Consider the following 25,248-nt stretch of genomic DNA (forward strand, 5'->3'; position numbering starts at 1 on the left):
CTGAAGGTTTTTCGATATACTTTTTTTTTAAAGTGTGGATGATTTATATTAATTAAATTATTTCCTCATCTATCAACATGCCCTTTTATTTATAAAATAAACCTTAAATATAATATTCGTAATACCTTAAGCCTTAGTTCCACTAAAGACAGTAATTTATAGTAATTTAAGCCCTTTTGCTTACAAGCTTTAGGAGGGTTTCCTAATCTACAATGAGTAATTTAAGGGTCATGTCAAATGCAATATTTTAGAATACACGAAAGTAAACCCTTATTCAGCTTTTTAGAAATAGGTTTTGTTCATGGTTTTACGTATTCTTTTTTCTCTAAATTTGCAGCGCTTTATAACAATCATAGGTACGGCAGAAAAAAACATTGGGATTTAATATATTGGTATGTCAAAACAGTTTATTGTAAACATATTTTAGATGGCACAAATATAAAATTCATTGTATCTAAAAAGTTCTTTATAGCGCCGTTCATTCGAATAAGCTCTCAAAATTCAACTGAATGTCACGATCATTTCTTTTTTATTCGTACGGCGAGCTATTGCATTTTGTATTTGTAAATTTAGTAAATAGAATTGCTAAAAATTTAGGACTTTTCGGTCGAAATATAAAAGAATATTTTTAGAAACTTCATTGTACGTCGAAAATATTGACAATATGTTGAATTTTATTTAGTAGTCGAAAGGAAAATGTTAAATATTTTACTAATATTTAAAATGTGAATGTATGAATGGATGTTTGTTAGAACTTATTTCTAGAACGGCTGAATTTTTCTTGCTCTAATTTGTATAATATAGTCTGGAAGAACACATAGGCTACTAATTAAGTTTTGTCTTTTAATTCCGCGCGGAAAGAGTCGCTGACCACAGCTAGTAGTATGTCATAAACTCCGATCTATTTTACTATATGTACTGTGAATATTTTCTGTCCGACTGTCCGATTCTCCTCTATCCTTTTCTACAATAAAAAGGCAAAATTCTTAGTGGCCAGCATGCCACCTCTTTGGTAGAACGCAAACTCCTTGTCTACCAGAGATGGGATGCACAATTCTTCACTCAACTCTGGTGTGTACTCATTAATATTTTTTTTTTGTTTCAGGTACGATCTAATCGAGAGTATCCCATCATTTCATGAATAAATCTACAAATTCAACTACAACTACACTAAAGGGCGACTTAGCGACTCGAAGGACAGCAGTTGTACTATGCTAGCCACTTATTAAATTATCACTAATACTAATATGATATATGGAGGTTAAAGGTCAAGTCACGTTGGTTAGTTATAGAGCAATATTAAGGAAAATATAGTCACGTTCCTCCAGATAATATAACTATAGGATAGCTTTTCTTTTTCTTATCGCTTCGCTGCTAATGTCTTTGGTTTGACCATGTATAAAGTTTATTTTGAAAAATAGACTAATTTTAGAAATTAGGGATACGATATCGAATTAGTATTTCTTAAGGGTAATGTGGACACTATACATTTGTGTCGTTGAATAGGCAGCTATTTGTGTACTATTTTAATTGTTTGACAAAGCCAAGATCGATGAAAAATTCAATACCAAAATAAAAAAAAATATGTCTACTTCATCAAATATTCACTGGATTGGATTATTTACAGAAAACGATCAGTTAACTACATCATGACATCACTCTGTCAACTCTACTTTTATTATTCATTGTGAGATTGTACTGTACTCACAGAGTGAAACATTTCCCACGTCGTCATAACTACCTACTCATATACGAAGCTTTTCAGCAAACGTAACTAATTTAAAATAATCGATACCTGTTAGCATTGTTTCTGCCGCTAATAGATGGCGCTATGGCGAGACTTTGTTGAATTAAAACGCGATGTTTAAAGTCATGTCTCCCCACATTTATACTTTCCGCAGGCAGTAGATGTTTTTTAGTGTGATGTGGTTGTCCTTTGCGTATTTCGTTGCGGTTGTCGTATTGTTTCCTTTGTATAAAAATTGTTCGTTGCGTTGGTACAAAAAAAATACTTACCATCGATGTAGTGACGCAACTAATTTACATGTATAGAAAAGAATAACCCGATATAAGGGAAAGAATACTACTCATTCAATTTATGTTTAATCGAATAAATGGTGAACACTATATCACGCACGATGTCCCGACAGACAAAGTACACCGATCTCTGCACGCGGTGCTCACAATAAATCTTGTTCGGAAATCCCTCCATATTTCCTATTTGCTTATGCTCTAAGTGATTTATGTTTGAAGAAAAAATATGAATAAAAAGTTGAAACTTTTTTGTATACCCTTTCTTATTACGCCTAATATCACGATAATATGTGAAAGACAAATTTTCAACATTTAAAAATCCGCTATATTTAAACCTGTAATAAAGGGTAAAAACAAACAGGGTCTCGAAGCCTACCCTTAGTAAGAAGTGACTAGGCCATAGTCGACCACGCAGGCCAAGTGCCGGTTGGTTGACTTCACACATATCTTTGAATTTTCGCAGATATGTGCAGTGCATCACGATGTTTTCCTTCAAAGTAAAAACGTCGGTTAGATATATCAACAGAAATATAATTACAGCCCATATATTTTGCATCCCTGATTACATTTATAGATCACCGCTAAATGTGCTCTTCTAACAGTTGCCTAGTTGTGATACAATATTGTAACATGCAGTAGAATATGCTACAAATTATTGTAACATTCAAAGTTGCTCGGCAAAGTTAGTATACAAGCGCATCAATACCTGCGTGTGTATAAAACATTATATCGATTGTGGATTGGCTACTCAGAATCGTCTAGACAGAGCAATAGGATGCTATTTATCTAGAAATTAGAACTTCATAAATTGTTATTGAGATTTGTTCGATTGTGATAAATAACATCAAAAGAAATCTTATTAATATTATAAATGCTAATGTTTAAATAGATGGATGGATGAATGTTTGTTAGAAGGTATCTCCAGAACTGCTAAACAGATCTTGATGAAATTTGCCATAGATGTGGAACATGGTCTGGAAGAAGACTTAGGCTACTAATTAAGTTTTTTCAACTCCGCGCGGACGGAGTCGCGGGCGACAGCTAGGTTAGTATAAATTGCAGTATAACTGTAAACTTTGCGTCCGTTTTGTATAAAACATCCTTAACTCACGTAGCAAAATAAACAAGACGTGCTACAACGTCGTCGCGCACGGCTACACGTCGACGCCGAACACCGACACTACGCCGTCACTATACCGACGCTACGCCGACACTACACCGACACTTTGCGATGCTAATACCGACACGTACCAAACTTTGTTATTGTTCACACAGGCTACATTACAACTGAAGTTGTTTAAACGACCGCATGAAAGATTAAACTGACCAAAAATGTTTATGAATTTCTGTTTTAATTATTTCTAAGTTGCTTTAACTGCACTCAGATTCGTTGAATTTATTTAGTTGTCACTTAGTGGAAGTTTCTTATGCTTAATTTTGTGGGGTAAGTACCTTACCTAAATATGTTGTCAAGTAAGTCTTAAATGCCAATTTTATATTATTGAAATCAATGTTTTTAACACATTATTTCAGCATATAGTGATATTCACCACAATCATATTATGTGTTTATTCGCTGTAGAGTTTTAATAAAAGCTGGCGTTATTATGGCGATGTGCGAACGCAACAGTTGCGAATAGCGTTGCCAGGCGTCCAGATAAAGCCGGACATAGGTAGGCTTTTTGATTGCGTGTCCGACCAAAATAATCGGTTTTCCGGCTTTTGTTAGGCTTTTTACATTTCCCAAACGAAAGAGTACCTATTAATACTGAGACAAAATTCTAAATAATACAGGATGTCCGATCTTTCTACCCAAATGTCCGGCCAAACTGGCTGGTCTGTCCGGCTAGTAGGTTGGTACCTGGCAACCCTAGTTGCGCACAATCGATTGTACCGCAAATATATTGTGCTAACATTTAATGTACTGAATACAAATTGAAACGCTTCATTAGTAAATATATTCATTAATACGGTGATATATTTACCTTTGTGTTCTATTTAATGAGAACACAAGCTCAAAACGAGAAGCACACAGACATTATGATTTGTTTTTAAATAAAGAATTAAAATTAGAAACAAAAAAAAATTAATAAAAAAAACCGACTTCATAAAAAAAGAATCTCAAACAAAATGCACTAAAAAGTAACATACTAATAATGTCATGAAAACCCTCTGAACTCTAAAGAAAGTTCTCTTCTTTTTTGTAACATGTCTATATTGTATAATAATTGTTATTTCGCAATCTACTTATTATAAAAGATTATAAAAAAAAAAAATGGGACCCATCTGCAAGCACTACCTTTTGATTGATTTATTTTTTATCAAAATCAGAGCACCAGGGCCGGAGAATCGCGGTAACTAACACACATAAAAAAAATACAATCAAATTGATAACCTCCTTCTTTTTGAAGTCTGCTAAAAATTAAAAACCTTACAGACACATAGAAAAAAGAATATAATATAAAAAATAAAAATAATTATAGTAAATACAATATTTTTCTATGTGTAAATTTAATATCAGTAAAAAATATTTTCAGCTGATCTGTTCCACGTCTAGTTTTACAAATTTAATTTACTGACATTATGCTAGGACACGTTTGAAATTTTATTTTTATTTTAGAATAGCGTTTGAGTGAATTTATTATTCAACAGACGTGATGATAAACAGCTTCAACTCAGAAAATAATAGTGCAATATTTTTGATAGCGTAGGGTTTAAATGATAATGAAATAAAAAAAGATAAAAAATTAAAAAAAGATAATGAAATAGGTTGTTTTGTAAAGATATGGTCGTATAAATACAAAATTAAATACATAAAGGTTAAAATTATATATATATATATATATATATATATATATATATATATATATATATATATATATATATATATATATATATATATATATTTACCTGTGAATCCATTAGTTGAGTCCCCTCGTGAGAAGGCGTCTGATCTCATAATCCCAACGAATGTGAGCCCGTATTATTAATGATGAAGCATTTAGCGTTAAGAAAATGTGGCAGTAAGGCTTTTCTGTAAACTTAACCTAACTATATTTATAGTCGAATTCAATGAAAATTATGAATTTATTTGATGATACAAACATCATGTTTTTACCGTGGATTTCTGAGACCGAAATCTCCATTAAAACATATTATTATGTCTGTTTTGTCAATGAATGACAAGGATGACGATATATTGTATATAGATATTTTGGTCTCAAAAATCCACGGTTATTAAGTCTGTTATTATAAGCCTTATTAAGGTACGTTTAGATTAGTTTTATACAATTTGTAATTTATATTTAACTAGCTTTTACCCGCGACTCCGTCCGCGCGGAATTAAAAATAGAAAACGGGGTAAAAATTATCCTATGTCCGTTTCCTGGTTCTAAGCTACCTGCCCAACAATTTTCAGTCAAATCGATTCAGCCATTCTTGAGTTATAAATAGTGTAACTAACACGACTTTCTTTTATATATATAAAGATTTATTTGAATTATAATACTGAATACAACAATCCACAACCGTTTGGTTTCATGTCGTTTTATATTATCCATGATATTCAAGAAATACTATTTGTACACAATACTTGTGTTAAAATAGTGTTATGCATATTAAGCAGTAATCAAAGGAAATTCTGAAGAAAAATTCGCGTTGCATTTGAAGGAAAAGGATAAAGGAGAAGCGAAAGAGGAAGGCAAGGAACGTCAAAAGCGACTGTAACGATGGTGTAGTTAAGCGCTCATTAGGACAGGCACTACACGCGAGATGTAAAGCTCATGAAACGTGATAAAGTAGTAGAAAAACGCTGGTTCTAAAAACAACATTTCAAAACTGATTATAACCAGAAAGAATATTTTAGAATACTGACATGAAAGTATTGCAAAGGAAATAGACAACTATAGTCCCTGATAGACTTAATTAAGAGTTACCATGCCCGGCCATAACACTTTTACCGCACTCAGAGTAGTTAAATGGTCACTAAGGGAGACCTTTAAGGGAGAGAGAAAAAATGTCATAAAATTTGTTTATTTCCGTTTTTATGCTTATATTTCAGCTTTATGCGGTTTTTCATTTACACTTTTCATACGAATGACACAATTTCTCGCCCTCCAAGTCATACACTGCTCCGCTACGAAATACAAACTAAATGTAAAATGTTTGATGTAACACATATCTGATATCAAACAGTTCTGATATTCTTGAATTTGTTCCAAGTTTAATAAGTAGTTTATGTTTTATCTCTTAAAAATACTCATAACGTTTTCGGTTTGTCTACCACTCATTCGCACGGGCGCTTTTATAACGCGCGTTAAAAAAGCGTTCAAATAGAACAAATCCATTTCCAAGTATATGTTCTTATAGCAGCGCTTTTAAGACACGACGCGTTGCATTTAGAGCTCTGAATGAAAGCAACAAGAGCGATTTTAAAGCGTTGGTCGCAACGTCGAGTTTTGACGCGGTTTAAAAAACGCCCGTGCTTAGATTTTCATTAAAAAAATCCATATAATGTTAAACTAAACATTCTTAGTATATCGTTAGGGATTATTTCAAAGCTTTTGTATAATATATGACAGATAAAGACAACATTAAATTATTCCAGGTTTAAATAAACAACACTTCTGTTGGCTGGTAAAAAAATAAGTTGAAACTTTATTACGTAACAATGTTCTGTAGCATTCAGTTTTTAATCTATTCATTGTCACGTGCGGGCGTCGGACATCGTTTTGCGGGATTTCCCTTACATATACAAAATGAAGTTTTATTTTTATTCGCTGCCATTCGATTGCGACCACTTATGCTCGATGGTTTTTGATAGAAGTAGATTATTTTGATTGGATTTTTATTTTATAGGGTTTTCGGTTATTAATACTGTTTTTATAAGCAATTTGTTAACTTTGTAAACAACGTTTAACAAAACATTTCGATGGGTACCGGGAATAAAGCCGCAATCGTAAAAATGAAACTGTTCAGGAAAAAATATTTAATGAAATTATGGAATAACTATAAAACCACTGAATATCTTAAAATAAATTATATGTCACCTTGTTCGTTATTTTTTGCCTAAAGTACTGTTGCAGTTACAAGATTGTATATTTTATCCAAATAGGAAAAAATCGGTAAAGATCATATTGCTACAATTTATGTCGAAAGGTTGTTCCCACAATAGTCACTTACAGCTTTGTTCCACGAAAAAAAAAATGAATGTTGATACAGTAATAATATGTTACAGCTTTTTTCAGTGTATTATAGGATACACGATGGATACAGTAACCATAGTTTGTGTTCTTATTCCTTGAACTTGATGAGCGTTTTGTGGACGGTATTCATATTTTACTGTATATTCATCGTTGTATGTTTTTTTTTAATCTTTTATCTTTGCGTGAATATCTTATTTTTATTGACAGTGCTTTTATTATTATTATTTTTTTACTAGAAATATAAGAATGGATCATTTAAAGTGGTAGAAAAAAGAGCATTATGTTATTATTAAACAATCTTTTATTGAATCAAAGCAGCATAATTAAAATGACAAATTCGTGACTTTATAAGACTTTTTTACTTATATTATCCATGAAAATTAAGAATTCCTAATAAAAAAGGTACTTATGCTTAACTTTAAAACTTGTGCTATTTAAATTAAATTATTTTATAAAATGTACCTACTCTAATTATAATAAACTAAGACTAGTTTATTAGGAACTGTAGGAAATAAACTCATCTAAACCAACATTCGTATTATCTTAACATAATAAAAAAATTGGGTACCAAAATATTTAAAGCAAAATCACGTCTAAAGACTTGACTCCTGTAGCGGATCCTGTACCTCAGCAGCTTCGTGGGTTCCACATGCCAAAGATTTATAGAAATCGTGATAATATTGTGGAATATCATGACTGTTACAAAGACTCAGTAGATCAGAGTACAGAGCTTTCGACACAGGAACCGGTTCGTTGTAAGCTCCTTGTAATTCAGGAAGAGTTGCAGATTCAGCTGTAGAATACGTAGAAACAACGTCTAAACGTGTAAATTTCTCTAAAATGTCACCATTATGTTTTACTCGTATTTCGGTGTTAATAAATATATATATTATCAGCGACATTTAAGTATATGTCATTTACTAAGAAAGCCATCGCAACTGCTAAGGCACAGGCACAAGATAAATTATATGAATCCCTGAACAGCCCGCCGGGACAAAAACGCCTGTTCCGTATAGCAAGAGAGAGAGAAAGGAATGCAAGAGATGTAAACCACATCAAGTGTATTAAAGACGATGAAGGAAATGTATTGGCGGATGATAATGATATTAAACAGCGTTGGAAGGATTATTTTGAAAAATTGATGAACGAAGAGAATATTTGGAGCGGAGTGTTGGAAAAAGTGCCGGTTAATATTGGTATGGTGAAAGAGATTAGCGTGGATGAAGTAAAGAAAGCTGTGCAAGGTATGAAGAACGGAAAAGCAGTTGGGCCGGATGGAATACCAGTGGAATTATGGAAGCTCCTAAAGGCGGACGGATTGGTGTGGCTGACTCCATTCTTCAACAAGTTGTTACAGGAAGAGGTGATTCCAGATCAGTGGTGTAGAAGTTCGCTGGTGCCAATTTTTAAAAACAAGGGTGATGTACAAATCTGTAACAACTATAGAGTAAGGAGTGCCTGGGAAATACCTGCAGCTTATTCGTGCTATGTATTGTCGAGCCAATACACACATCCAGTCCGCTGTTGGCGATAGTGACAGGTTTGGTGTCTCGGTAGGCCTACATCAGGGTTCGGCTTTAAGTCCGTATCTCTTCCTCCTGGTAATGGATGCGCTAACATCAGACATACAGGAGGAAGCACCCTGGTGTATGCTTTATGCTGATGACATCGTGCTTGTCGGGGAGGATGAATGCGAGGTGCAGAGCAGGTTGGAAAAATGGCGAGATAAATTGGAGAGAGCTGGTCTTAAAATCAGCAGAACCAAAACTGAACATTTGTTCTGCGATTTTGGTGGTCCGACCAGCTTTTCTCCAAACGCTTTAAATGGTGTTGACCTACCAACCTGCTCCGATTTTAAGTACCTCGGTTCACTCGTCCAATACGATGGTGGTGTTGACCGGGATGTGAAAAGCCGAATAAATGCAGGTTGGATGAAATGGCGACAGGTCACCGGTGTGACTTGTGATCCAAGAATGCCACCCAAGCTTAAGGGACAGATCTACAAGTCAATCGTAAGACCTGTCTTATTGTACGGACCTGAATATTGGGCCACCAAGGTTTCGGATGAAAGAAGATTGCATGTAGCTGAGATGCGTATGCTAAGATGGATGTGTGGTGTGACAAGAAAAGATAAAGTTAAGAATGTGCATATCAGAGGAAGTTTGAAAGTAGCGCCAGTTATCGAGAAATTGAGGAGCAGAAGGTTAGCGTGGTTTGGACATGTTATGCGGAGGGATGATAATCATATAAATAAAAAAGTAATGAGATTGAATGTGGATGGCTATAAAGGTAGAGGAAGACCAAAGAAAGTATGGATGGATTGTGTGAAAGAGGATATGCGTAAGAAGGGGGTAAATTCAGATATGACGTCTGATAGAGATGTATGGAGGAGTAGTACATACTGTGCCGACCCTCCATAGGGATAAGGGCAGGTTGATGATGATGATGATTTAAGTACATGTCATTTGTAAAATATCAGAAAACAAAAATTTTGACACAGGTACATTAATTCGAATCATGAACAGATGACTATAAAATTGTAAAATAATTATTGTAGATTATTATCTTCAGTAATACAAATAAAATAACTACAGTTTGGTAGTCTTGTGCGTGATTTAATATTTGCTGCCATTGAGTAACGACTCAACGATAGTTTAGTAGGTACAGCAATGTTTAGTGCGAATCTGTTAACATCAAAGTAGGTACAGTAATGTATAGTGCGTTTAATGTTTACATGTTTTATTCCCTGGAAGAAAGCCGTAATTACAATTGCTGGTCTAAAATTGAAACAAAAATTTCACTTTCAACATAACCGTATTGTTCCAGTAATATTTTTCTAAACGTTTACCAGGAACAAACAATTAATGTACAAAGTGATTTTTCTATTTTTGTCATTTTTCATCAGAATTAAGTAAAAAAAATATATAAGGTGTATTTAGGTCCGTAGATACCGAATCTGACTTAACCCGAAGACTGTCGCAATATCCATTGCGACATTATTCCAACTACCCATCGATTTTTTCTTTTTTTATCACAGAACCTTTCTCTCAAACTTAAGTTCTTATAAACCTAAATAGTATAAATTATTTGTACGATTTACTACATATATTTTTGAGTAGCGGAACCCACTAATATTAGGGTTCCTTTATAAATCAGATCTCAACACAGTTGAACGAAATCGGCTTAGAATCCTTTGATCGAAGCGATATAATCCGATTACAGTTGGTTAAAGGTACATCTTTAACTTGGCTAACTTAAGTTATGGTAAATCGACTGTACATGATTTGTTTACGACAAGGCTTAAAGAGTTTATGTCATATAAACAAATAATAAGTTGTAAGTTTTATAAAACTTTCAGTTTACAAAATTTACAAAAGGTGGTTAAAGTTACACCGCCATATAATATGTACAAAAATATTTTGATATGCCTCTTGTTTTCTTTAAAAAACACTCATAATGATATGATTTTCAATTATTGTAGGAGTGGCCAACCTTGTTAATAAACATACGGTGGGTTTATGAGAGCAAAATCTTCGTTTGAAACATGTCGTTATTTATGTTTTGTCAAAGGTTATGACATGGATGACGATATGTTTTATGCAGAAACTTAGATCTCAGAAATCCACGGTTAGTGGTTGTTAATGTTAAGGTGTGGGCACGGTCTTGAAATTTTAGACACGCATAAAGCTATTCATGACAGTTGCTAGCTCCCGCGTTCTCGTTTGACCCCACGCCTACGTATAAGGTATGAACAAGCAGTTAGCGACGATTTCTGAGACCAAAATCTCTGTATAAATCGTCAAACCTATCATTATCTTTGACAAAATAGAGATAACAGTAAGTTTTAAGCGAGGATTTTCGTCTAAGAAACCTAAGATGGTAACTAAATCTAGTGACGTCAAATTATAGTAAAAAAAAGCATCTCACAATACATACCATAAGTTCCTATCTGGTATGAATTTGACAATAAAGGCATCGTCGTCTTTATGAAGATAAAATGGGGTTATCCTTTGACTCAAAGTGAATACTCAGTATAAATAACACAAAGGCATTTTTATCATTCGTTTGATATTTTACGAATTCCCAATGTTTGATAATTTAAGATTTGTTTCCTTTATTAAAGGAATTATTCTGGTTATCCTCTGGGATATTAAGAACAAAATCTTAACAATTTTGCTTATTTCTTTTACCAAATTATAAACATTTTAGATTAATATATGTCCATGTTGATTTAATTTTTCAGTCTATTTAAATCTTACAAAAGTTATAAATGCGAATGTATGGATGGATGGATGTTTATTAGAAGGTATCACCAGAAGGGTTCAACGAATCTTCATGAAATTTGGCATTGGTGTAAATCATAGTTTGGAAGAGCACCTATTCTACTTTTTTATTTTTTTTTATATCCGCGCGGACGGAATTGTGGGCGACAGCTAGTGTACAATATAATTCTAAAGCCAGTAAGTTCTCTATTCTTACTTAGAAGGTTGTATCAAAGTTAGTGTTAATAAGTTTGTTGTAATAAACCTAATATACCTAAGGTATTTTGTAAATTAGTTTAACTTTCATGAATCTCTCAACAACTTACATAAACGTACGCTTCCACTTACTATTGTTCAGTTAAGCAATCAGTTTTTTTCAATTTTATTTAATATTTTCCTAATTACTGAGAGTAAAATTTCGTTAGTTGCTATAAGTAACAGAAGGGAGTACAAAGGGAATTCAACTGGCGGGGCATTACCTTTAATCCCCTTTCAGACGTCGCCCCGAAATCTGCCCCATCCCACGTCCCTCCCCCGGGCAGGACGAATGTTTACCTCGTCGGGGAGCGCAATCTCATTGTTTTATTACGACCATACTCTCGAGATGGGACGGTGCCATTTAATAATTTAACAAAAATGAAAACTTGCTTCTATTATAATTTTTTATTCTCATTTATGCTTCAAAGAATATTAGAGCGTTTTTTCATCTATCAAATGGAATAATTTAAGTTATTATAATGTGATAATATTTAAGCTTAAGCTCGCTGATATTAAAGCTTGCCGTACACGAACCGAAATTTGCAGTCGATATTGTTTGAATTGAATTATCTTAAGGAACTACTGCTTCCCATCCTATATGCTTTTTACTATTATTATAAATGCGAATGCTTGGATGGATGGATGGATGTATGTTTGTTTGAAGGTATCTCCGGAACGACTCAAAGGATCTTGATGAAATTTGGCACAGATGTAGAACTACTACGACTAATTAAATTTTGTATTTAATTCCGCACGGACGTAGTCGCGGGCAACAGCTAGTAGACAGAATATTCATTTAAAATACTTACACTAAGGGGCTGTTTGAGTAAGTACAAAATAAATCTAAATGCGGAAACAAGTACATAATTTATAATAATAGTTTTGAAAGACAGAATAAAGATGGCGTTTATTTGCTATCCTTACAAAGTTAACTCGACTATTGTTTACCGTATTACAGTGTTTAAATCCTGACCGTACGCAAAGTTGCATAGTAAAGGCAAACTCAATAAATCTCAGTGCAAGCGCTAACAAGCACTTCATCAATCATTCGCTAACCGATGCTGTGCTGGAATTGAAAATGTACAACTTCTGACGCCGAGTGAATTATATCATGGAAATTCACATGTAATTAAAAACTAAACTAGAGACTAACCACTAACTTTCCTACTTAAGTTTACTATACCATGTTTTTCTAACAAATGGTATACGTAGGTAAAGATAAAAGCTTGCTATTACCGAATTGTATAGAACTAGCTGTCGTCCGCGACTTCGTCCGCGCGAAATTAAAAAAAAAAACATACAAAGTATCTTCTGTGTTCTTCCAGACTATCGTTCTAAATCTGCGGCAAATTTCATCAGGATCTGTTTAGTCGTTCCGGAGATTCCTTTTAACAAACATCAATTTAATCAGGTTTAATCAAGCATACTAATTGCTGTACTCACGGTCGTTTAATTGATACCTCAACAGTCCCTTAGCACAGTTATTTCTCATACTAATTCTATAATACATGTCTCCATTTCAGATCATTGTATAATTCTTATCGTTGGTTTCTGAGATCAAAATACCTATAGAAAACATATTGCAATCTCTGTTTTGTCAAAGATGATGACTATATGTTTTTTACAGGGATTTGGTCTCTTGGAAACCAATGATTAGTGCGTCAGAATTCTTGTCTAACCTATCGTAGGCTTGCAAATATTATTTCACTAGATTATTAGAATTATTTTCAGAACTATCTGGCAACATGTTATAACGTTTTAATACATAATTACCTCGGTGCGTTCCTACAGGCTCGTTGTGTTACGGACCGCGTAAGATTGCCTTACAGAATTACATTTTCATGGACTCGTAGAATTTCGTAATTTCCCAAGCAATTTTCGTTGATAGCATTTTTAGCTTCGGAATACGATTTGGAATCGGATTGGTTTAGTGGAATCGTATTAATACGTATTAAACATATTTTCCAATGCGATGTTTTACGATTACTTGTATTATTTACTTTTATTTTATAACAGCAGTTTCCCGCGATTTTCTCTGCGAGGAATTAAAAAACAATCTTATAATACAAAGGCCTATGTCAACCGGTATCTTCCCAACAGTGAAAGAATTTTTCCAATCAGTTCAGTAGTTTGGAGCCTATTAAATGCAAACAAAAAAACAAATCTTGTAATGTAGTAATGAGTATGTTTTTGTTTTCTTGTGTAGTTTCCTTCACTCCTAACTATTCTAATACTGTTTTATACCATGTGTTGCCATCTAACTATGTTTCTTGTTAAATCACTGAGCTAGATCCTCACTATACAGGCTGCGCCTAGTGCGATTATCCTGGATAATTCACTGTATTTTTGGATGTCAATAAATTATTTTTCATTTTCAATCTTTTCCCTTTATAAAAATAGTATAAATCTGAAGAAAAACCTATCTTATTACAGATACTTGTAATATGTTCTAGGAATTGTATAAAAAAATACAGGTCACATGCCCATGATGGCAATTTAAAAAGCAATCAAGCTAAACTAGCGCCGAGAGCGAAGCGCTGCAGCGATTGATGGTGTATCCCGTATCTCACTCTGCTAAATGACTGTCCTATTGCTCCATAGAGTATTACAGCTGATGGAGCTACTAACAAGAAAAAAAAACTTGAGAGGTGTCAAGGGACACCCGGATGGAACGAAGTTCCTTTCAATTAATTAGTGAAGGAACCAATGTTTATTCTATGAATAAAAAACTTAAGTCTTCACAAGAAGTACAGTTTATTTCTATGAATTTTCGATATATATTGTCACGTCGTTGCCATGGTGAAGTAGCGCTCATTCGTCGTTAACATACTTACTATAGCAAAAAGTGTCGTGACCACTTTTCGTAAGAATTTTTTCCGTCTAGCCCCCTTTCCCAACGCGCGATAAGGAACTTCGTTCAAATATTACTAGCAAAATTACTCTCGCTGTTTACATAAAAATATCAGATTTAATATCAAAATAACACTAATTAGTCATCCATTTTCATCTAAATTATAACCTAAATTACAAAGTTAAAAACTTTTTTTAATAATAGAGGGGCAATTTCATTAAAAATTAAATTTTTCAAGTTTTATGTATTTCTGTTTTCCTTCAACAGGCTTTAAATGGATATTTTTAAACCGAATATTGCGACTAGAATAAAATATTTACATTCTAAGTTCTTAACAATAAATCCTATTAAAATGAAATAATAAAAAGGTAAAAAATACTTTAAAGATAACGCTTCCCTTTAATAGTATAATCTTTCATCGTTATTTACTCTTTCAATATTGTTTTGAAGATATAAAGTTGCGAAAGAAATATCCGATAAAATTTATTGAAGACCGTAACGAACGGACTGATAACGGAATCCATTAAAGCAAAACGAACCCATTTTATAATTATTATAACGATTTATTGAAGAACATATACATAATCATTAATCTCATTTCATTTGCGTCATTATTGTCGTATATTTCAAAGTGTATATGTCGGATGAGCACCGCCCGAAGTGTTTGAGAAACACACAACGTCAGTGGTGGTAGCACCACTGACATCATTTTTAGCATTGCTCATCCTTAAATGAAACGCAGCCTTTGATGAATATCCTTATATTCCTCAGCAGAGTTTTTGCCTCCTTAAAGAGCTCTGAACACTCCGGCGGTCGTACTGAGACTGACTCTGTGCCGCCGGAACATTCTTATTTATACCCTCATGAGACTTGAGTTGTTGTTGACTTGAGTTGACTCATGAGATCTAAAAATTACAATAAATGAAGTTTTAATCAATTAATCGATTGTAAGAACGTATTTACAAGAGTTATTTAATTAATTTCAACAGTGAGATATTTTTATAAGATGGTCACGCCGATACGGCCATGCTGACAGGCGGTGCGCGCTCTGCACCAGCCTCGTAGAAACCTGTTTGTTCACCTGTAATCATTGAAGAGTATTTCTCTGAGTTTCGCTATCTGTAAGCAACTTGTCACTAATCAGTAACCTATTGTTAATCAACAGTGTATGTTGCGAATTAATTACTAAACAAACAATCATGAACGTTATGAGTATGAATGTTCTGAACATTGGTCTCGTAGATTTTTCATAGATGTCTCGGAGGGTCTCGTAGAGTGTCGTAGATTCTCGGAGGGTCTCGTAGAGTGTCGTAGATTCTCGTAGGGTCTCGTAGAGTCTCGTAGAGTCTCGTAGGGTCTCGTAGGGTCTCGTAGGGTCTCGTAGGGTCTCGTAGGGTCTCGTAGGGTCTCGTAGGGTCTCGTAGATATCTCGGAGGGTCTTTATGGTAGTAGTTTAATAGTAATAAAATGTGTACTTACATTTTGATAATCAGCATACGTATTTCTCGAGAGGTTGATGGAAGAGGTTGATTTGAAACAGTATCACCTTCTTGGGTTAATTCATTCTGGGTTGATTCATTCTCCGCCGATACGGTCAACTGTTCTCCCATTTAAAAGTGGTCACCATCCAATCATCTACCCACATTTTGGCGCGTCCTTTCAACAGGCTACACACCTTCATCCGGATGTCTAAATCATTAAGGTTATAAGCTTTGATTACCTGATCTATGTGCTGGCACCACTCTCGTACACCGACGTTTGTATCCGGATCAAACGATGGGAGGTAGATATCATTGATCTTGACTTTTGTTTCTGCGGGTGGAGCGCCGTTCGGACAACTTCTGCATCATCTCCATCATCGCTGAGAATTTTGTTCTACTTCATTAGGCGGCGGATGAGCTACCGAAGTGAATTCGTGGGCTGAAAGCTCTTGTAATCCCACTTCTGATGTCGGATGAGCACCGCCCGAAGTGTTTGAGAAACACACAACGTCAGTGGTGGTAGCACCACTGACATCATTTTTAGCATTGCTCATCCTTAAATGAAACGCAGCCTTTGATGAATATCCTTATATTCCTCAGCAGAGTTTTTGCCTCCTTAAAGAGCTCTGAACACTCCGGCGGTCGTACTGAGACTGACTCTGTGCCGCCGGAACATTCTTATTTATACCCTCATGAGACTTGAGTTGTTGTTGACTTGAGTTGACTCATGAGATCTAAAAATTACAATAAATGAAGTTTTAATCAATTAATCGATTGTAAGAACGTATTTACAAGAGTTATTTAATTAATTTCAACAGTGAGATATTTTTATAAGATGGTCACGCCGATATATATGTATTATTGAAAATTACATTTATAATTAAGACTAGCTTTTACCCGCGACTCCGTCCGCGCGGAATAAAAAATAGAAAACGGGGTAAAAATTATCCTATGTCCGTTTCCTGGTTGTAAGCTACCTGCCCACCAATTTTCAGTCAAATCGATTCAGCCGTTCTTGAGTTATAAATAGTGTAACTAACACAACTCCCTTATATATATGTAGATTTACTTTAACTTTAAGGTAATACAACAAAATAAGACAAGTCTTATCCCAGTGGCATTTGATTTAAAAAAATATCTTGGATTATGTGTTCTTGTGCGACGAAAAGTTCGTTGGCAACCAATTATTTTCGTTAACAAATAACAATTCAGTTCACATTTTGTCTAACTAAATTATTTTAACGTAATATCTCAGCAGAAGTATACAAAGTAAAATGATAGCAATTTAAGTTGTTATAATATAAATTGTTGTACTTCATCAGAAACTGGGAAAGCTTTTACCGGCGGCCACATTCTGCAAATATGTTGCAATAAATCCGCCTCAGTAAAGAGGTTTTAGTGAAATGAAGTCAACCCGCGGTGACTCCTCCCCTTCCCCTGCTGGAGGTTTTTACGACCTGCACGAACATTACCTGGTTATGACGTCATCATCAAAATGAAATATAAAATGACAGCATTAACCAACATACTGTTACTCTCAGAATCGTTTAATAGTTACCTAAACCGTGTCAGGTCATCCTAGACGACACAGTGGTGACTTCGTCACTAGCCATGATGACCCAGTGCGGGTTACTTGACTTCACTAAAATCTTTGAATTTCTTTCATCCATCCATCCAAATTTTTGAATAAACAAAAGACAGAGGCCCTTCGAAATTAACATAGTAATTTAGTTATCACAGTATCAGATAACAATATGTTTTACATTGACTGTTTGGGTAGTGAAAACTCACAGTTATACAAATTATTAAAACAAAACACTACAGCAGCATCAAAAAATCATGGATCTACTGTAGAAAACCATTCAATCGTGCAACGAACATAAAGCATTCGACATTTCATATGAAAGATTGAGACGCGTTCGAAAATATAGCAGAAAAGTTCTCTTCTGCCAATCTGAGCTTTTGACGTTGCATTCATTCGAATATGCTCAACTTTTCACTAGGGATTTATTTTTCCATTTCACGAATAATGCGCGAGATTTTAAAATACTTTCGACTATAGAAGCACACGCTTACAATTCGTCGGTATTTTCTAAAAATGACCTTAAAATCTGTCGTTTTATATATATTTTTATTAACGACGTGAATATAAAAAATGTGAGTATGTTAGCTAGACTTTTTTAGACTTAAATAAGTATTTTTCATTGGCAGAATACTAAGTATACCTTTATATTAATTAATGTTTTTATTTTAAAAATATATAACCTAAAAATTTTACCAACGTTTACTTTACTCCTTTGAAGGTTAATTTAGGTTTTGCAATTTAGATAAGGGTTCTGAAAGTGATCCTAAAATAATATTCTTATTACTTACGTCATTACTATTTCATGACAAGCTTCGTTCGGCCAGTCCTCCCTCCCTTTCCCCCTTTCTCCACAACGGTGCGTAAAATTCAATGCATAATTGATCCCTCTGTCCTTACCTACAAGAATTGCGTGGAGTGCTTGTGTAACGAAAATTACCTACGTCCACAGATAAAAAATTAATGCATTTTTATTATGTCCGACATCTTACTGATTGATGATGGACTGGATTTCTTACACTTTTTTCTTGGATTGACAGTCGAACTTAAATACGTTATTTTTTCGTAAAAGATTTCGCAATTGAGGCTTTTTTATTGTATCATTTCGATTGACAATGACAAAACAAAGTATGGAACTGATTGTATGTGTATTTTTCTAGATTTTAGCAAGGACAAACTTTCCAGATTTCTTTACAAACTATTATTATAACGAGCTCCATCTATTATGTCGACTACTGACTATTATTAGTTTTCGACGAATTGGTGCAAAGCGCCATCTGTGTATAAATGTCAGTAACAACATACGCTTAGTTTGAAACTAAGTACGTGATGTTCTCGCTTGTTCCACTAGATGGCGGTTGTCAGACTTAATTTGATTTTTTAATTCTTATGAATTTAGATTTATCGCATAAGTACTAAGTAGGGGTAGGCTTATAATTAAATAAAAGAAAGTGAATATTAAAAAAAAAAAGTTCTGTGGCATCAAAATAATTTATACAAGCGTTAATATTGATGTAAATAGTATAATTTAGTTTAGTATAATTTTTAAAAAGATAAATAAAAATGATTTGTCAAACAAAATAAGAATAGCAAAATTGATTTTCCAAAAAAAATTAAGCTCCGCCGCGACAGTGTTGGTGCACTGCCGTGACCAGGATTCGAACCTGGGTTACTACGGCCACAACGTAGGGTCCTAACCACTAGACGATCACGGCTATCGGAGCGTTGGAACTTGATTCGAAATACTTGAATAAATTTTACTTAATCCGTTAAAAATCTATTGTATTTTTTAATACATAGTTTTATTTTAACGCAAGTTTCCTCCATCTAAAGACCATAAAACATACTGGTATCTCTGTTATTCACTAAGAAAGATGAAAACATATTTTTGTATGTTTATTTCTGCAGAGGAGACACTAAGATACATTGAGCCGGTTCGTATACATCTTGATGCATTCAAAACGTCTTGTTTATGTCACGCTCTAATCCAATTTCTCATCTAAAGCGAGATAATGAACGGACCGGTTCTGTTGTCGGTTCTTTTGTACTCAACCTTTTCTGTACAGAGAAGTTTCGCACACGTTACATTGATGTAATAATAATTTCGTTTTATGAATTTTATAACATTTTTTATTTAAATAAAAGAGTTAGTTTTTTTAGATTGTATAAAAAAGAGTTGAGGATTGTACAATTTTTCTATTTCCAAATGTTAATGTAAGTTACTCTTCGTTACATTTTGTACCATATTAAAATTACTGATAACAAGAAAGAAAAGAAACATGTAACTATGTTAAATGTAACATTACACGTGATAACTGATGTAAAACCTTTGTTAAAGAAAGAAAGAAAGAAAAAACATTTATTGCCACACAAAAAAAAGAAAATCAAAAAAGAAAAAAACACACACATAAATACAGGCACAAAGTTAACGATGTCTATGATTCGTATTATAAATCCGTAGACTTACTAATGTTACGACCCATTCGGCGAATAGAGTAACATCTTGCAATGGATCCCATAAGAGGTGTAACTTTTTTCTTTTGATGGGTCATATTATTTAGATCATTGGTCTTATGCGTTGGAGGAACAGAGGGGTTTAGTGGGTATGCTTCCCATCCGGAAGAGAATCCCACATAACTACCGCGTCCCTGGCCGCGAGCATGCAAAAAGCATTCCCCCCTGAAAAAAAATATCATTGGTCTTAATCCGGAAGAACTCATTTTGCCTGCAGCGTCTTGGTATTTCAAAAGTCTTTTAACAATACAAAGATATGTGTTGAAATCTTTTACGCGTCACAAAATACGTGTATACAGTTGTGCCTGAAGCAAACCGATAGAAATTATGCAGGATTAGCGCATTCACTTCCTTGTATGCTTTATAATGTTAAACATTGAAGGTAAGAATTCCTTCGGGCAAAGGTAAATCAAATTTTTAATAACGTCATTATGTACCACTGCTTGAGGAATACAAGGTCCCATTTTAATCATTGCTTTTAGTTAAAACTCAAAGGTTTCTATATAAAACTTATCGTAGATTTCTGAAACCAAAATCCTGATTTAAAACATATTATTATCTCTGTTTTGTCAAAGATAACTAAGTGGTCAAAAATTTAAGTTAAACTCAATACCGGTTTAACATTTTCAAATTACTTAAAATACCGTGAATAATGTAAACACGTAAAGTAAACTTTGAAAGTGAAAATAAATGGAATCGTGAGATGGTAATTCATTCTACGGACATCAATTTTGGTAGACAAACATCTTCAGAATCGAGAAGTAAGAACTTACGTAATACGAGTAATCCTTACTAATATTATAAATGCGAAAGTAACTCTGTCTGTCTGTCTGTCTGTCTGTCTGTCTGTCTGTCTGTCTGTCTCGCTTTCACGCAAAAACTACTGAACCGATTTAAATGAAATTTTGTACACAGATATTCTAGAGCCTGAGGATGGACATAGGCTACATTTTAACGCGAAAAAGGGGTTGTAAGGGGTTGAAAGTGGGGGTGAAAGTTTGTATGGAATTATCGTCATTTTTACAGGTAGAAGATTGAAACTTATTTTCAAGGCTAATTTGTAAAAGATAAATATGAAATTAAATTTTTGGAAAAAAATTACCCCCAAGGGTGCTAAATAACAATAGGGGATGAAATTTTGTTTGGCAATATATTCGGTTTTGTTGAATGTTTTCTTTAATATGTTTTGCTATTACCCTTACCAATATTTAGTCTAGAGCCTGAGGAAGGACATAGGGCACATTTTAACGCAAAAAAGGGTTTGCAAGGGGTTGAACGTGGGGGTGAAAGTTTGTATGGAATAATCGTCATTTTTACAGTTGGAAGCTTGAAACTTATTTTTGAGGTTGCTAATTCTATATAAATAAATATGAAATTAAATTTTTGTAAAAAATGTACCCCCAAGGGTGCTAAATAACAATAGGGGATGAAATTTTGATTGGCAATATGCTCGGTTTTGGTGAATGTTTTGTTTAATATGTTTTTCTGTTATCCTTGCCAATATTTAGTCTAGAGCCTGAGGAAAGACGTAGGCTACATGTTAACGCGAAAAGGGGGTTGTAAGGGGTTGAAAGAGGGGGTGGAAAATTGTATGGAAGTATCGCCTTCTTTTACAGTTAGAAGCTTGAAACTTATTTTTGAGGCTGCTAATTTGATATAAAGAAATTAATATTCAATATTTGAAAAAAGTTTACTCTTAAGGGTGCAAAATAACAATTAGGGATGAAATTTTGTTTGGGAATATTTTAGATTTTGTTGAATGTTTTGTTCAATATGTTTTGCTGTTACCGTTACAAATATTTAGTTTAGATCCCGAGAAAGGATAAAGACTACTTTACAACGCGAAAAAGGGTTTGTAAGGGGTTGAAAGTTAGGGTGGAAAGTTGTATGAAAGTATCGTCATTTTTACAGTTAGAAGCTTGAAACTTATTTTTGAGGTTGCTAATTCTATATAAATAAATAGGAAATTAAATTTTTGTAAAAAATTTGCCCCCAAGAGTGCTAAATAACAATAGGGGATGAAAGTTTGTTAGGCAATATGTAAGGTTTTGGTGAATGTTTTGTTTAATATGTTTTGATGTTACCTTTACCAATATTTAGTCTAGAGCCTGAGGAAGTACAAAGCCTACTTTTTAACGCGAAAAAAGGGTTATAAGAGGCTGAAAGTGAGGGTGGAAATTTGTATGGAAGTATCGTCATTTTTACAGTTAGAAGCTTTAAACTTATTTTTTAGGCTGCTGATTTGATATAAATAAATATGACATTTGAAATTTGTAAAAGTTTTACCCTCAAGGTTGCAATGTAACAAAACGGAATAGGGGATGAAAGTTTGTATGGGAAGATGTTTATGTGAATATTTTGTAAGTTTAATATTTTTTGGCATTTTTTATAAGTTTAAGTAAAAAAACAACAACAACATAATTCTCGACCCGTAACCCAGAGGGGTAGGCAGAGACCCAGGACCTACATTTGGCGCGGTCCGGGCACACCTCTTTCTATTTTCTTCTACATACATCAAAGCATAGCACGTTGGTTAAATAAAATAATTAGCTCAAAAAAAATGCTACCCAAAATAGAATTTCACGCGGACGAAGTCGCGGGCACAGCTAGTATGTTAATAAAATGCATGTCGAACATTCTTTAACACTTTCAAATGCAATAAAGACTAATTGGAAACCGAAACAGATTTCGATAAGACTAGCTTGTAAGCTTGTTCTACGCATATATGTACGAATAAGTCTGTAAAAGTAGTTGCAGTATTTCTTCTTAACTTATTAAAATAAAGCATTTTTCATCTTATTGAATGAAAGCTTATAAATTTAACAAAAATGTAAAACTTTTATGATGAGGTTTTTTATTATTATAAACTACACACAAAATATCTTTATCCCCATGAAAATGTTAAAAAAAATTGCCTTCAGACCGTTTCGTGAGTTTATACGAATTACAAAAAAGACCTTACTCAAATATTTATGAAAGCTGTTACATATTTTTCTTCGTCTTTGAATACAATTGAATTAATCCGCCCCTAGTTTATCTTTGCGATTTACTCTGTTTTTTTTTTCAATGCTTACAATTTTATAGTTGCGCTTACAATATCAACCTTAACACAAAAGAATAAAGTATAATTTAAATTGACTGTATATATCAAAGAATGGTGTATAAGGAAACCATAACACTCGTATTTTTTGATAAATTTTGTGGTTTTCAATTGTCTATGCTCTTCAGAATTCAATTGCAAAATATTTCTAATGTGTATTTGGAATGTTACAACAGGGATAAAAATAAAAAATATTGACAAAAATATTTTAACGAATTCTTTATTGTTTAAATATTTGGTTTTCTTATGTTATTTATGACGCCAAGTAATCTAATATTATAAATGCGAATGTTTAGATGGATGTATGTTTGTTTGAAGGTATCTCCAGAACGGCTCAACGGATCTTCATGAAATTTGGCACGGTTATAGAACATTGTCTGGAAAAACGCATAGGCTACTTATAAAGTATTTTTTAATGCCGCGCGAATAGTTGCGGGCGACAGCTAGATCTTTTCATAATGATTTGAAAATCCACTGGTATATTTTACTTCTCTAATAAAATGTCGCTGCATAAACTTAAAAAAAAAACATGCTTATTTTCAAAAAGATGTTAAAGCTAAAAAGTTATAAAAGATATAAATATTGAAATACGATAAACATGTTCACTTTACTTTTAGGTACATGCATTGGATGTTTGTTAGAAGGTATGTCCAGAAGTGCCCTACGGATCTAGATGAAATTTGCCATAGATATAGAACTAGTTCTGAAAGAACCCAAAAGCTATTTTTTAGAGACGGAGTCACAGTCACGAGCGACAGCTAAGTTATAAAATAATGCAGTAAACACATTAACGATGTTATTTATATCGTATAAGCCATCAAAAAAACCTTGTTGCAATTCGATATCGTCGTGCGATCGCTATCAAAGCTGGGATATTACGGTTTCTCTTTCAATTCGCAATGCATTCACTCCGCGAATTTCACCTTGAACATGATTGACAGACGTCAGTTTGTATCAAAACTTATTCTCACATTGTCGAAGATAAGGGTGCGTCCCCAACATTACCCCGGAGTGACTTGTATCGCAACAATTGCGTTAATATCTATGGTGGAAACGTTTATCTAATAATTTAATACCCGTAAAATTTAATAAAATAAGATTTAACTCTTTAAAAGATTAAAAATTACATTTTAGTTTTTATCACTTGACCATAATTCGTTAATAGTGTAGCCCTAGCAGTAGCCCGCGACTTCGTCCGTGCGGAATTAAAAAATCTATATCTATATTATAAAAGAAAGTCGTGTTAGTTACACCATTTATAACTCAAGAACGGCTGAATCGATTTGACTGAAAATTAGTGGGCAGGTAGCTTAGAACCAGGAAACGGACATAGGATAATTTTTACCCCGTTTTCTTTTTTTTTATTCCGCGCGGACGGAGTCGCGGGAAAAAGCTAGTGTATATATATAAAAGAAAGTCGTGTTAGTTACACCATTTATAACTCAAGAACGGCTGAATCGATTTGACTGAAAATTGGTGGGCAGGTAGCTTAGAACCAGGAAACGGACATAGGATAATTTTTACCGCGTTTTCTATTTTTTAATCCGCGCGGACGGAGTCGCGGGTAAAAGCTAGTCTAGTAATAAATGTATGTAGCCTATATCACCCAGAGATAGTTAAGCTTACCCACCATAAAGTAATTTTTCAAATAGATTCAGTAGTTACAGAGTCTAATCAATATAATAGTTGTCGCCCGCAATTCTATCCGCGCGATTAAAAAAAAAAACTTTATTAGTAGCCTATTTGTTCTTCCTGACTATGTTCTACATCTGTGCCAAATTTCATCAAGATCCGTTAAGCAGTTCCAGAGATACCTTCAAACAAACATCCATCCATCTAAACATTCAGATTTATAATATTAGTAAGACTCAACTTTTTATGTTATTGTATGTGGCATGTCGGGTTCAGCTACTACGAGTATGTTATACGATTTTATTCCACGTTAAAAGTATTCCAAGTAGAA

General features: G+C 33.8%; 1 protein-coding gene and 1 non-coding gene across 2 annotated transcripts in view; one reads left to right on the forward strand and one right to left on the reverse strand.

Annotated features, from left to right (window-relative positions):
* Positions 1-13,979, forward strand: part of LOC106707765 — a 58,548-nt gene extending 44,569 nt beyond the window's left edge. Inside the window, exons 3-5 of the mRNA XM_045679039.1 lie at positions 8,134-8,670; positions 8,795-8,945; positions 13,964-13,979. Coding sequence (XP_045534995.1) covers positions 8,134-8,670; positions 8,795-8,945; positions 13,964-13,979 — 704 coding nt within the window. The remainder of the gene's footprint in view (positions 1-8,133; positions 8,671-8,794; positions 8,946-13,963) is intronic.
* Positions 13,980-19,314: 5,335 nt separating this feature from the next.
* On the reverse strand, positions 19,315-19,386 carry Trnah-gug. The gene has a single exon. It is a non-coding gene; the product is annotated as a tRNA-His (tRNA).
* Between the last annotated feature and the right edge of the window lie 5,862 nt (positions 19,387-25,248).

This window comes from Papilio machaon, chromosome 8 (genome assembly GCF_912999745.1).
Source record: "Papilio machaon chromosome 8, ilPapMach1.1, whole genome shotgun sequence".
Taxonomy (NCBI): domain Eukaryota; kingdom Metazoa; phylum Arthropoda; class Insecta; order Lepidoptera; family Papilionidae; genus Papilio; species Papilio machaon.